This window comes from Lithobates pipiens, unplaced genomic scaffold (genome assembly GCF_037356315.1).
Source record: "Lithobates pipiens isolate NorthernLeopardFrog02 unplaced genomic scaffold, aLitPip1_a1.2 Scaffold_3, whole genome shotgun sequence".
Taxonomy (NCBI): Eukaryota; Metazoa; Chordata; class Amphibia; order Anura; family Ranidae; genus Lithobates; species Lithobates pipiens.
The window spans coordinates 3,423,232-3,438,302 of record NW_027507790.1 but is presented as its reverse complement, the minus strand read 5'-3'; the positions used below and the strand labels follow the sequence as shown (position 1 = coordinate 3,438,302).

General features: G+C 45.0%; 1 protein-coding gene across 1 annotated transcript; it reads left to right on the top strand.

Annotated features, from left to right (window-relative positions):
- Positions 1 to 5,005: 5,005 nt before the first annotated feature.
- Positions 5,006 to 6,628, top strand: LOC143939949 (olfactory receptor 10A7-like). The gene has a single exon (XM_077461043.1). The coding sequence runs from the start codon at positions 5,187 to 5,189 to the stop codon at positions 6,144 to 6,146; it is 960 nt and encodes a 319-aa protein (XP_077317169.1). The 5' UTR covers positions 5,006 to 5,186; the 3' UTR covers positions 6,147 to 6,628.
- The last annotated feature ends 8,443 nt before the right edge of the window (positions 6,629 to 15,071 follow it).

Genomic DNA, 15,071 nt, shown 5'->3' with positions numbered 1-15,071 from the left:
CCCAAAAGCGGAACTTCCGCTTGTCTGATCCCCCCCCCCCCCCCCTTTGGCACCACAATTGTCACCTTTTGGCAGAAGTGGATATCTGTTTTTTTACAGGTACCCTGTCCTGACATCTGGGAGACCAAGCCGCAGCTCGGCCCCTCTCCTCCTCCCTCCCCTTCTGTCGGGCCAGCGAGCACTTCGCGCTTGCGCAGTAGGAACCCTGCCGTGATGCCAAAAGGTTACACTGCCGGGCTCCGTTACCTGCAATGGCGGCGGCAGTACCCGACCAGCTGATGTAAACATTGGCTGTGGTGCTGACATTGCTGGACTTCAGGACAGGTACGTTTCCTAATGTTAAAAGTCAGCAGCTACAGTATGTGTAGCTGCTGACTTTTAATTTTTAAAGGGGCAAAGCAGAACTCCGCTTTAAGGTGTAGGAAGACTGCTAAGCTATGTTTGTTTTGTCTCCGAAATGTATAGTACAGGTCTTTGCATTCCTCATTACATTGGACCACATATACCACCAGTCTTCTCACCTCCACCATCACAGGAGTGAGCCTCCACCATCAAAGGGGTGATCCTCCACCATCACAGGAGTGAGCCTCCACCATCACAGGAGTGAGCCTCCACCATCACAGGAGTGAGCCTCCACCATCAAAGGGGTGAGCCTCCACCATCAAAGGTGTGAGCCTCCACCATCAAAGGGGTGAGCCTCCACCATCACAGGGGTGAGCCTCCACCATCACAGGAGTGAACTCTCAAATGCCCGAGCTCAGAGCTACAGTATCAAGGGAGAGAAACAGCAAGAGAGGGGGTTTGAATCAGAGAGATCAAAGAGCTCACTCATGTGATGTGGAGGTGAGCAGTGACAACTAGGCCTCACTTAGCAGCCTCCTGGGAGTACTTAGCAGTCCTGGGATTATTAAAATCAGGCTTCATAAGGTATTTAAATGGCCTACACCTATAGCAAGGGTATTGTTTTACACTTCAAGCATGATTTACCTGTACAGGCAGGTTTTTTGTAAAGATGAACTATCATTTTAGCCTGGACACTGCTAGAGAGGAAATTTGTTTCCACTTTAGTGAGAAAACACTCATTGAAAACTGGTAAAGGATTATGCTGCCTTTTTAAAGGAGGATTGCGTATTATAGTGAAGTGTGGAAGGCCAGGCTTTTTATTAGGTTGGTACTGTTTGCTCAGATCCTTGAGCTAATATTGTTTGTGGGCAGTGCAGGGACAAGATCATCCAGTGCCCAAAGATGCTAAATTGCCCCCCCCCCTTTCATAATGTGCAAGCTTATGGGAAGTAGGGGGAGAGAGAGAGCACAGCCTGCACCTCCTCCCAGCTCTCTCCTCCTCTCCTTGCCACTTCAAGCGCTGGGCTGACAGAAGTAGTGATGCCACTGTCGCTACTCTTGTCAGCCTTATAGTAGAAGGAACTTGTGGTGCCCCCATCTGTACAATACACACTGCGCCCAGGGCAACCGTCCCTTCTGTCCACCCCTTATCCCAGCTCTGGTTGTTGGTATACCTGGTGCCCACCATGGTCATCAGAACTATAGCAGCCTCCTACCTATCTGATATTAGATGTTGGCTTCTTATGAAGAATTCTAGGAAACAGATCATTTATACTCTGCATCCCTTTAGTGATGAATACAATGCAAAAACACGGCCCAGTAGTCAAAGGGTTTCTTTTAGTCATTTAGGCTATGTGTACATTGCATCAGATGCAGAACATGCAAAGCAGATGAACGGCTCTCATCAAGAGAACTAAGAACACAATAATTACCTTTGGCCCAAACACTGTTGTAGTGTTCAGGCCACCGCACTCCAGCGCCTGCTCGTGGAACACAGACATATTTGATGGGCACACATTTAGAGCTACGACACAGGGTATGCCTGCAGTGATCAGAACCATAGTGTGAACAAGCTCCTGAATGTATTTCCATGAGTAATGCTAAACATTTTATAGACTTTAAAAATGTAGCTGCAGGTGAATGGGCTTGCTTACATATTAACATGTTAGCTGGAAAAAATGTGAATGAACCCAGAGTTTTTATCTCATACAAAGCTTTAGGCATTGTAATAGAGGAGCTTCTTAGACAAGTTAACCTATTTTCCCTGCTGTTGCAACAGAAACAGAGGCTTGGCAACCTTCCCCTCTTACGTTGCGTTAAAAAAAAAAGAAATATCTCCACCAAGTTCTTCCTTAGTGGAGAATTAACCGCTGTGCTTTTATCAGCGAAAAGTACCGTAATGTTTTTTTCTGATGTTTAATTACAGCTTTCCGCAGAGTTTCCCCAATATGCCATCTGTGCATCTACAGTATATAATGAAATCATATTCTGCCTCAATCACAGGTCTTCTCTTATAGATCAAGTCTCCTATGAGCCTTGTTAATTTAAGCAGTCGTAAAGGTTAGTATTTTTTCTAGTAAAATAACAAACATGCTATACTAATCTGCCCTGTGCAATAGTTTTGCACAGAGTGGCCAGAAACTTCTTCTGGAAACTCCCGCTGGCGCTTTCTGCTCCTCCTCTTCTGTGTTTGCTCCCCTAGAAAGCCATTTGCCATGGGACCAGACTTGAGGGCTCACTCCTGAGCTGGGCTGTGTATGTCCATAGACACACACACAGTACAGCTCAGACCCATCCTCCTCTTCTTCCTCACATGATCTAATTGATAGCAACGAGAGCCAATGACTCCCGCTGCACTCAGCCAAGTCTGAGTGGAGAGAGGGGAGTAAAGAACTTAAGCTGGGCACACACAGCACTGGATTGATACAGGACTCAGGAAAGTGTGTTGCTGCTATTGGAAGATTTACTTATTGCAGAGAATGAATTAAAGTGATATTAAAAAATATATATTTTATCAAAAGTGTATACTTACCAGCCCTGTGCAATCCTTTTGCAAAGAATAGCCCCGATCCTCCTCTTATGGAGTCCCCTGCCAGACACTTACTAGGGGGGTACTTGTGCGGGCTCACTCCCAAGCTCTACTGTGCATCTATTGACACACACAGTGTAGCTTAGCCCCACCCTCTAATCCCTCGTCACTGGATTTGATTGAAAGGAGCAGAAGTCAATGGTTCCTGCTGCTCTCACCGAGTACAGAGAGAAGGGAGAGACAGCAGCGCCACTGCTTTTGGGCACAACACTGGACAGAGATCGGGCACAGATAAGTATTTTGGGGTCGGTGGGCTTGGGTGAAAGCTGCACCTTAAACATTGTTTTACATTAATACAGGGACTGCATTAGAGAAAAACCTTTATCCTTTACAATCACTTTAAAGGTTAAAAAATATTTTCCCCTTACAATCACTTTAAGCTGCCCTCTGCATTCTTTCCATTTCCAAAACATCTTTTGTGCTCAGACTTGGATTTTATATTTAATTATGCTAAATGAGGTCTTCTGTTTCTTAAAGTTGAATCTCCATTTCCAATTATTAGGAAAAATAAATAAATAAACCAATAAATAAATAAGATGCCCTGCTGACTTAAAAAATATGTTTCACCACAATACTCCATCTTTGTTCCTCACAGTAATTCCTTTCCACCACTAGATAGTGTTTCCCAACTGGGTTGAATGATGGCCAGCATCATTCAACCCACTTTGTGTTGGCCTGGGCTCTGCAGCACTAAACAGAATTCATGTATCATTATGTCAGTGCTGGACCAAAAACGTGTTGTGAAAAATGCAAAATGCACCCAGAATATGCAAACTGCAACCTGCATAGGTGTGAACCAGGCCTAAAAATTGGAACATCTTCCATAGATTGTGAGACAGCTATAATAAAAAAAAAGTACCAGACACAGAATAGAACCATGGGAACTACCGATTACAAAACTAGGTCCCTAAGAGTATAAAAACTAAAAAACTAAAAACAACCTTCTTTACACAGCCTGATTATCAGTGCAGCCCCCTCCCCCCAAAGATGCCCACCAAGGACCACCAGGGATGCCCATCAATGATGCCCACCCATAACCACCAGGTATGCCCACCCATGACCAAAGATGCCAATCAGTGCCCATAAATGATGCCAATCATTGCCCATCATAAATGCCTGCCAGTGCCTCATCAGTGATGCCTATCAGTGTCACCTATTAGTGCTGCCTATTAGTGCCCATCAGTGCCACCTATAAGTAGCCATCAGTACAGCCTTTCAGTGTCGCCTATCAATGACCATTAGTGCTGCATACCAGTGCCACATATCAATGTCGATCAGTGCTGCCTATCAATGCCCATCAGTGCTGCATATTAGTGCCCATCATTGCCTGTCAGTACAGCCTCATCAGTGCCCATCAATGAAGGAGAAAACTTACTTATTTACAAAATTTTATAATAGAAATAAAGAAAAAACTTTTTTTTCTTCAAAATTAATTTTCTTTGTATTTGTTTAGCAAAAAATAAAAACCCCAGTGGTGATCAAATGCAACCAAAAGAAAGCTCTATTTCTGGGAACAAAATGATAAAAATTTTGTTTGGGTACAGTATAGCATGATCGCGTGATTTTCATTTAAAAAGCGACCTGGGCAGAAAAAGGGGGGGGGGGGGAGTGCCCTGTATTGAAGTGGTTAAAACTGTTTTGTGTATATTAACTAAAAATATTTTATATTCTAAACCACCAAACATTTACTTACACACTAGACAGCCTTGAAATCCTGTAGTAAATCTTTAGTATTGTGTAAATATGCAATATTCACAGGCATACCACCACTGTCTTGGGTTTCCACACAGTCTTAGCCCTTGTACACACGGTCGGACATTACGACAACAAAATCTGTCAGATTTGTTCCTTCGGATTTTGTCCGAAACTGGTGTTGCATACACACGGTCGGACAAAGTTGTTGGAAAATCCGATCGTTCGGAACGTGATGACGTTAGTTTGTTACGACGGAACTACATTCGGGCTAGTAGCCAATATCTTTTGTCTCCTAATTTGAATAAAAAAATGAATTGCTGATTATAATAACCACACAGATGAAACCACCTGTCTGTACAGTGAAAGAGAATGAAAGGAAGAATTGGTTTTCTTGCTATAAGCAGTATGAAAAGTTTGCCCTTCAAACACTTTTAAATATAGGTTTTAATATGTTCAGGCAAAAAAAACTTGATAATTGTCTTCCTGAATTTGCTAGATTGCAATCAAGAGGAAAGTGACAAGAAACTCTCCGTTAACAGATTGTATTCTGTTATTCCAGATGAAACATCCTGACAACTATCACATACAAAACCAAAGTATCGTAACAGAATTTATCATTCTTGGCTTCACACACTCTTCTCGAGTTCAACTTGCTATTGCTGTCATATTTCTCCTGATATACCTTGTTACTTTATTAGGAAATGTCCTCATCCTGCTTCTCATATTTACTGACTCCAACCTTCACAGCCCCATGTACTTCTTCCTGAGGAACCTCTCTTTCATTAAAGTGTGCTATGTCTCTGTCACCATCCCTACAGTACTGAATGCCTACTTCTCAGGAAGTGATCGCATCTCATTTGTTGGCTGTGCCACTCAAATGTATTTCTTCCTTTTTCTTGGCACCGCTGAGTGTTACCTTCTTGCTGTCATGGCATATGACCGTTATGCTGTCATCTGTAATCCCCTGCACTACTCTGCCATCATGAGCATGAGTGCATGTACCAAAATGGTAGCAGGGACGTGGATCAGTGGAATTCTACTTTCTTTGGCTAACACCAGTTACATCTTCAGTTTACCGTACTGTGGAAAAAATGAGATTGACCACTTTTTTTGCGATACACCTCCAGTCATCTCACTTGCATGTACTGACACCTCAATGGTAGAAACTGACCTTTTTGCCTACACTGTTATGGTTGTAATTGTCTCCTTTATTATAGTCTTAATTTCATATACCCGTATTGTCTATGCAATTTTACATATTCGATCTTCAGCGGGACGAAAGAAGGCTTTTTCCACATGTACCTCCCACATTACTTCAGTATGCCTATTTTTTGGAACTGGAGCTTTCATGTATCTAAGGCCCAAGTCAAGTCACTCTCCACAAAGTGATAAGATTATTGCCCTCTTATATAGTGTTATAACTCCTTTACTTAATCCCATGATTTACAGTCTTAGAAATCAAGAGGTCAAAAATTCCCTCCAGAAATTGATGAACAGGAACATTATAAGCAAGATCTGAAGCTTTAAAGTGTATCTAAAGCGACACTTTGCAAAGCTCCTATGTGAAAAGTAAATTAAATATGTGTCTGTTTTATTTGTTTTCCCAAAAATAATTCTGGTACCTTTTCCTTTTTTTAATTCAGTGGCCACATGACCACAAAGCCTCCTCTGAGTTGTATGCCGGGGCTGTGGGGTGCATGTTAGTGTTGGAGGAGGGGTGGGCTGCTAGTGATGTCTAACACAGCAAGGAGTGCTTTCCCTGCTGTGCACGTTGCATGCCAGGAACCTGCCTCTTCTGGTCTCCAGGCTGTGAGTGACATACACAGCAGGGTATGTCACTTTGTACATCTTCTGTTGTCCGCACCCCTGCATAAGACTGTGATTGGCTGATAGGTCACAGCCTTCTTGCAGTAGCAGTGCTGGCCAAGGGGAGGGTCTGCTGATGTGACTACAGAGACACAGGCTCAATGTGCCTACGCATGGAGTGCTTGTATCTCTAGTTATAAGCAAACCGACCATGCTAGCAAGGATGTGCTTCCATGCTTAGCATGGTCAGTTTTGAAATGTAAATGAGAGGGACTGACAGGTCAGTAGTCATCTGTCCCTGAAGCACATACTATAACATAAGAAGCTACTCTTTCTAAGAAAGATATACTCCAATGGACATACAGTGCCTTGAAATGTATTCATACCCCTTGAAATTTTTTACATTTTCTCATGTTACAACCAAAAACGCAAATATATTTTATTGGGGTTTTAGGTGATAAACCAACACAAAGTGGCACATAATTGTGATTTGGAAGGAAAATGATAAATGTTTTTTACATTTTTTTCACAAATAAAAATCTGAAAAGAGTGTCATGCATTTGTATTCAGCCCCCTTCACTCTGATGCCCCTAAATAAAATTTAGTGGAACCAATTGGCTTTAGAAGTCACCTAATTAGTAAATAGAGTTCACTGATGTATAATTTAATCTCAGTACAAATACAGTTGTTCTGTGAAGCCCTCAGAGTTTTGTTAGAGAACCTTGGTGAACAGACAGCATCATGAAGGCCACGGAACACACAAGACAGGTCAGGGACAACGTTGTAGAGAAGTTTAAAGCAGGGTTAGGTTATAAAAAAAATATCCCAAGCTTTGAACATCTCATGGAGCACTGTTCAATCCAACATCCGAAAATGGAAAGAGTAGGGCACAACTGCAAGCCTATCAAGACATGGCCGTCCACCTAAACTGACAGGCCAGGCAAGGATAGCATTAATCAGGGAAGCAGCCAAGAGGCCCATGGTAACTGTGGAGGAGCGGCAGAGATCCACAGCTCAGGTGGGAGAATCTGTCCTCAGGACAACTATTAGTCGTGCACTCCACTAATCTGGCCTTTATAGAAGAGTGGCAAGAAGAAAGCTATTGTTTAAAGAAAGCCATAAGAAGTCTTGTTTGCAAGATACAGTGTCACAGTCCCTACCATGCCGTGCAGGAGACCAGGTGTGGCCACACCCCAAGTGGCTCAGGGAGATATAGAACCCATGACTGTCTGCTTACTGCTACTGTTGCTGTGCCTCTGAGCCACACCTCAGTTTGTTATTCAGTCTTCTTTCCAGCTATGCCTAGTGTCTGCGTGAAGTACTGAGAGCTATACTCTGGATCTGGCTTTGCAATTAGTACCTGTCGCTCCTGGTTCAGCTGAGGCAGTTTATCTAAAAAGCGGAGTATAAAACACTGCCTCACTCTGAGGGCTTGTTCAGTTCATTGTCTCTTGCATTGCCAAAGGTTCCTGTTGCAGTGTTCCAAGACTGACCCTGGCTTCTGACCCAGGCTCTGATCATCGTTAACTCAGACTTCTGGAATCCTTGACTACGGCTTCACCTTGATAAACCTTTGGTGATTCCCTGTCAAGCCCCCGTGCACAGTTTCACAGCCCAGGTAGCTTTTTACCTTGTTACCGTGGGCTGTGTGTATTTGCAAGGGTGAGCATACATCTCTGCACTATGGACTCCAACCAAGGTAAGCCCTTACAGAATGAACTGACCCTCATGGAGTCCGCAAACTACAGTAAACCTAGCACCAGAACCAGCATGTCCTGAACCATTTGTTGTGATGCCGGAGAGGTTTGATGGTAGTCGTGCATTCTTCTTGTGTTTAGGCTGGATTACGAGCTGTTGTTTGCTCTTAAGCCTAGGTCATATGCCACCAATTATATAAAGGTTTGCGCTACTATCAATCTGATCACTGGGCAAATCAAAACATGGGCTCATCAGCTACTACAGGAAAGGAGTCCAGTCTTTGACAGCTGGGGAGCATTGTTTGCTCTGGACTCTCACATTACAGTTTCAAAGAAAACCAGGGTTCCCAAGTCTGCTCCTAGTTCACGTGGCCTATGGTACCCAGGGACAGGAATACCCTGTACAGATATGACTCCAGGCATTTCCAGTATGTGCCAAGCCATGAAGTTCTAAACCCACAAAGCCTGGATGCTCCTGAGGATATACACACACCTACCCTGAAAGATGTGGAACCCATGGAGATCGGGGCCATCCGGTCCAAGCTGTCTAAAGTTGAAAGAGAGCGGTGGAGAGGCTGTGGTCTTTGTTTCTATTGTGGAGAGGGCACTTTATTTCTCTCTGCCCAACTCGCCCACCTCGGCCAAAGGAACTTCAAATTAGGTACTATTAGGATCCATCCTGCTACCCCCTGCTTAGCCTGTAAACTGCCAAGGTTGCTGTAAGACCTGTCCATGTTCAATGACACAAGTGGGTACCCAGACTACTGTGGTTAACAATACCGGTGTCCCTCAAGAATCCGTAACCAATATCCCCGAGAAGCTCTTACCATCTGGTCTAGAGGCAACTATACAAACTTCTGACAACTAACCAGTTCCTGCAGTCATCCCAAGCTCCATAGTGGTAAGTGCAGAAACATCATCCTGTCCTGTCAAGGAAGTTTTACCTTCTGACTGCTCATATGTCTCGAATGGCACCATAGTCCGCAAGCAGGATCTATAGATGTTTGAAAAAGCTTTGCAAGTGACGAATGTCTCCCCTGCAAGAACTTTAAAAGAAACAATGCCTAAAGGGAATAAGGAAAAGTCTTCTAACACCACTGTTGGTACGTATGGCATGGATGCCTATGACAGACTATCAGTTCACACAGAGAGAGCGTTCCTCAGAGGGGAACTGTCACAGTCCCTACTATGCCATGCAGACAGCCAGGTGTGATCACGCCCCAAGTGCCTCAGGGAGGTATTGAACCCATGACTTGCTGTTTATTGCTCCTGTTGCTTTGCCTTTGAGCCACACCTCAGTTAACTATTTAGCCTGCTTTCCATCTATGCCTAGTGTCTGCATGAAGTACTGAGGGCTATACTCTGGATCTGGCTTTGCAATTAGTACCTGTCGCTCCTGGTTCATCTGAGGCAGTTTATCCAATTAGCTGGGTATAAAACACTGCTTCGCTCTGAGGGCTTGTTCAGTTTATTATCTCTTGTATTGCCAAAGGTTCCTGTGTTCCAAGACTGACCCTGGCTTCTGACCCTGCCTCTGTTCATCGTTAACTCTGACTTCTGGAATCCCTGACTAAGGCTTTACCTTGACAATCCTTTGGTAATTCCCTGTCAAGCCCCCGTGCACAGATTCACAGCCCAGGTAGCTTTTTACCTTGTTACCGTTGGCTGTGTGTATTTGCAAGGGTGAGAATACACCTCTGCACTATGGACGCCAACCAAGGTAAGCCCTTACACACAGAAAACATGTGTAAGAAGGTGCTCTAGTCAGATGAGACCAAAATTGTACTTTTTGACCTAAAAGCAAAACATGGTGTGGTGGAAAACTAACACTGCACATCACCCTGAACACACCATCCCCACTGTGAAACATGGTGATGGCAGCATCATATTGTGGAGATGCTTTTCTTCAGCAGGGCCAGGGAAGCTGGTCAGAGCTGATGGGAAGATGGATGGGGCTAAATACAGGCAATCTTGGAAAAAAAAACTGTTAAGCAGGGTACACACGAGCGGACTGTATGGCCAACTTAGTCCGTCAGACAATCCGACAGACAGTCCGTCCTACTTTCGAATGAACGGACTTGACCACACACGGATGCACAAACAGTCCGTCGAAAGCTTGCGCGATGACGTGTACAGCACGTACGACGGGACTAGAAATAGGAAGTCCAATACACAGCAATGCAACCTTTCGCCGTGTAAATCCTTTCTGAGCATGCGCCATACTTAGTCCGTCGAACTAGCCTACTCACGAGCGAATTGTCCGCTGAAACCAAAGTATGACGGACAGTATTACGGAAATTCCGAAATACTTAGTCCGCCAGACTGCACGCTGAAAAAGTCAGCTGAAGCCCACACACGAGCGGACTGTCCGCTGAAATGTGTTTTTCGACGGACTAAGTTGGCCAGACAGTTCGCCCATGTGTACGCGGCTTTAGAGTCTGCAAAAGACTTGAGACTGGAGTGGAGGTTCACCTTTCAGCAGGACAACGACCCTAAACATACAGCCAGAGCTACAATGGAATGGTTTAGATCAAAGCAAATGAATGTGTTCAAATGGCCAAGTCAAAGTCCAGACCCATATCCAATAAGGAATCTCTGGGAAGACTTGAAAATTGCTGTTCACAGATGCGCTTTCTCCAATCTAATGGAAAATGAGCTATTTTGCAAAGAAGAATGGTCAAAAATTTCACTCTCTAGATGTGCGAAGCTGGTAGAGACATACCCATAAAGACTTGCAGACAAGAGAGGTTAATGTGATGATGTTGCGGATGTGAGGAGAGGGGAGGGGCTTGACGGCGGCGCCCTCGTGAGTGAATGGAGGAGGTCCCGCGGCGTCAGCTGGAGACGAGCGCAGTGAGAGAGCGCTTCGCTCCGGAATGAAATTCGCCCTTCCACGCTGATCCCGTCCCCGGATCGTCCATCCGCCTGTCTAACCGCCAGACCGCCGGCCCGCCCGCTGGCTTACACGCCTGCCAGTCAGCATGCAGGACGAGAAGCAGGAATAAACAGCAGAGTAAGCGGAACCAGAGTGAATGGGAGAGCGCCATCCGATGGCGGACTGAAAGGAGGAGACCTTCCGGAGCCAGTGGAGCCTCCCCCGGACCCCCCACGAACCCACTCCTGCTCTCCTAGGTGGTGCGCCCCCCTTCGGTGAAGAATTTGAGGAGCCTGAAGATAAGGTCAGATCATTTCAATTTGTGGCTCTTTGTCTTGAACAAATGCATTAAGGGTCTAATGGACTATTGAAATATGAGGTATAATATCTCTGAGGACTAGAAGGGAGAACGGTGTATTCCCTGAAATCTGGAGCCTGGACCCAGGAAGCTGAGTAAAAAATATATTGCGTTCTGGTCCTCACACTCTTTTACTTTCTTGTCATTTCTCTCCCCCGCAGTGGACTGCCCTGATGCTCATTGAAGCTTATTAAAGGGACATTACTACATCTCAGCTTATTTGTTCTATATATTGTATAAAAAAGACTGCAATGTTAAATGCTGGTGCTGATGTTAAGAGAGAAACCCCCATTTGCTTTTGGGTGTAAAATCAAGAGGAGTGAATGACAAAGTGTTTTGAGCCTGTGTGCAATATTTCAGTGATTTATTATCTGGCAAATAACATACTAACGGCAGGCCGTACTGAAGCAGAGAATAAGCTGATATAAAAGGGTAAAAGCTCAGGATATAAAGGGTGGAGTATTGAGCATTGAACATTGCGAAGTAGAAAACCAGCGGGGGACACAAACGGAGAAAAAACAGCTGAATACCTTTTTTTTGTTCTCCCGGGGAAGATCTTTTTAGAAGGAATTAGCCCCTCCCCTTTTGTCCTGTCCGTTGAACCCTTACAATAAAAAGGGAACCCTGGGGAAGAGAAAAATAAAAGAGAACATGAGGGGGAAAAACCCCAAAGCGAATGACCCCAAAACCTCGAGGGAGAGCTTAAACACTAGCTCAATACAGAAATACCTGAAGGAAACAAGTCAAAACAGCCCTGGCCTAGAGAGAAATCAAAAGGGGGTGAGAGAGAGGAAGAAAGAGGCTGGAAAACTAGAGGGGGCAAGGGGAGACACCTCCGGAGAGGAGACGGACTGAGGCCGCGTACACACGCGCGGACTGTTCGCCCAACTTTGTCCGTCCAACAGTTTCGGCAAACAGTCCGCTCAAACTTAGCATGGACGGACATGGCCACACACGACGGACGAACAGTTTGCTGAAACCGTGCGCGATGACGTGAACGGCACGTACAACGGGACGAAAAACACGACGTCCTATACACTGCATTATAACTTTCGGCGTGTAAATCCTTTCTGAGCATGCGCGCAACTTTGTTTGACGAACAAGCCTACACACGAGCGGACTGTTCGCTGAAACAAGGTTTCAGCGGACAGTTTTACGGAATTTCCGAAAAACCTTGTCCGTCCAACTGTCCGCTGAAACTGTCCGCTGAAAGCCCACACACGAGCGGACTGTCCGCCCAAACACTGTTCAGCGGACAAAGTTGGACGAACAGTCCGCCCGTGTGTACGCGGCCTCAGACCAGGAGAGCAGAAGAAGGGAGGTAGGGGACGCCCCTCAGATACCAACAAAAGGTGAAATGCAAGAAATGTTTCTGAAATTAGAAAATACGATTAAAGCTGAGATTCTAACAGTAAGGACGGACTTGGGGCACTTGCTGAGGCGAGTAGAGGAAGTGGAGGAACAAACAGGAAGACAGGCCAAGGAAATACTGGACTTAAAAACGCAAGTAAAGAAAACGCAGGAAGCACACAGGGAGATCCTGTATAGGATGGAGGAACAGGAGAATCAAAATCGACGCCAAAACCTGAGGATTAGATCCTTACCAGAACAACAGGGAGAAGACCTAGGTGTAAAAATGGGAAAGATATTTAACCCCATACTGGGAAAAGAGGAAGGTGCAGAGTTAAAAATAGAGCGTGTGCACAGAGTGAGGAAACCCCCGGGGTTAAGGGAAGAGGTACCGAGAGATGTAATCATAAAATTCCAGTTTTACGAAGATAAAGCTAAGACCTGGAGTAAACGTAGAGGACTATCACCAGTTCAATATGAAGGGGTAACGTTACAGGTCTTCTTAGATCTGTCCTCGGGAACTTTGGCGTGGAGAAGAAGATTAAAACCTCTATTGGAACAAATGAGAAGTGCAAACATAAGATATAGCTGGGGTTCCCCGGCAGCCCTCTTAGTCCAGAAAGAGGGAAGAACTTTCAGGCTTAAGTTTTTAGATGAACTGGAGGACTTTTGTAATAAAATAGGAATCTCAACCCCTATGATTCCTTTAGATCCGTGGGATGTGTAACGATAATGGTGGCGGAGGACGGGGGGAGTGTATGAAACTCAGCTTATGCTCAGTTTTCTGTTCTATTGTTGGAGAGGGGGGGGGGGGCAGAGGGGGGCGGAGGAGGGGATGGATGGATGGAGGGACTAGGGGGGGATTGGGCTTTTTCACTCATTACCCGAGAGGGCTACTCCCGTTCCCTGGGGGGAAGGGGAGTGGGAGGTTAAGAAGAGAGGTGCCGCAGTTAGGGCCAAACCCCGGGAGATAGGGCTTGCAAAAGGAGTAGATCTCATTATGCAAAGCAAAGGCCAGGAATGGGCCAGAGGGTGGGAGAGGGAAAGGGGGGAGGGGAGGGAAAGGGGGGAGGGGAGGGAGGGATCGGGGGGGGGGGGGGAAAGGGGGAAAAAAATATATTCCTGGCAGTTGAGGGGAAGAAAGGGAAAAAAGGAGGAAAAGAGAGAGAAGAGGGGGTCCAAAGGAATTTCAAAGGGTTCAGATTAAAATTTTCCGGGGTAGTATCGGATGACAGAGATAAAGTTTGTGTCATACAATGTAAAGGGTCTGAACTCCCCCGATAAGAGATTTAAACTCTTAAAAGAACTACAACAATATAAAGCAGAAGTAGTGTTCCTACAAGAGAGCCATTTATCGCAAGACACAAACGTGAAACTGTACTCCGATAACTACCCAACTTGGTTCTACGGAGACTCGCCAATTAGGAGGGCCAAGGGAGTGGCAATTGGGTTTGAGAAATGTACAAAATTCAAGGTGTCCAACCCAGAGGGTAGATATTTGTTCCTGAAAGGGAAACTTGGGGATAGAACCCTCACTCTAGTAAATGTATACAGCCCAAATAAAAACCCAGTAAGATACATGAAACAAATTTTGAGAAGACTTGCGGAGTTTAAAACAGAAGATGTAATATTGGCAGGGGATATTAATTTTTGTATGGACCCAGTATATGACAGTACGTCTAGTGCAAAGGGGATGAGTGGGAAGAGTTTAAAAACAATTAAACTCCGATTGAGACAAAGCCAATTGATAGACGCATGGAGGATACAGCATGAAAAAATAAAAGATTATACTTTTTTTTCCCCAGTGCACGGGACGTACTCCAGGCTAGATTATATATTGGTTGAACATAGATTATTAGAGACTGTAATGGAAACAAAAATAGAAATAGCATCCTTGTCAGATCACTCCCCGGTGACAATGAAGATGAGGATACCTGGGACACAGAGACACCCGTTCACCTGGCGGTTAAATGAGGACCTACTATGGGACAACAAAACCGCAGAAACGATACGGAAAGAAATAGAATTTTATTTCATGATAAATGATACAGGTGAAGCGTCGGGCGCTGCCCTGTGGGAGGGCCATAAAGCCTATGTTAGAGGTATCCTCATCTCCATAGGGACGGGAAAAAAAAAGGAAAGAATAGAGGAAAGGGAGAATTTGATGAGAGAGGTCTATAGATTGGAACAGGAGCACAAAAAACAAGGGGGTCGACAACAAGACCTCTTTCATCAACTGATTAATAAGAGGGAGGAGCTTAAAGATATATAGGACCAGGAAGCAAGAAGGGTACTAGAGGGGAGAGCCAGAGAGAGATACTACGGGGAAAATAAAATAGGAAAATGCTTAGCGAGACA

Bases quoted from the DNA above. Each gene is read 5' to 3' on its own strand.
- LOC143939949 (XM_077461043.1), top strand. From the start codon at position 5,187: ATGAAACATCCTGACAACTATCACATACAAAACCAAAGTATCGTAACA.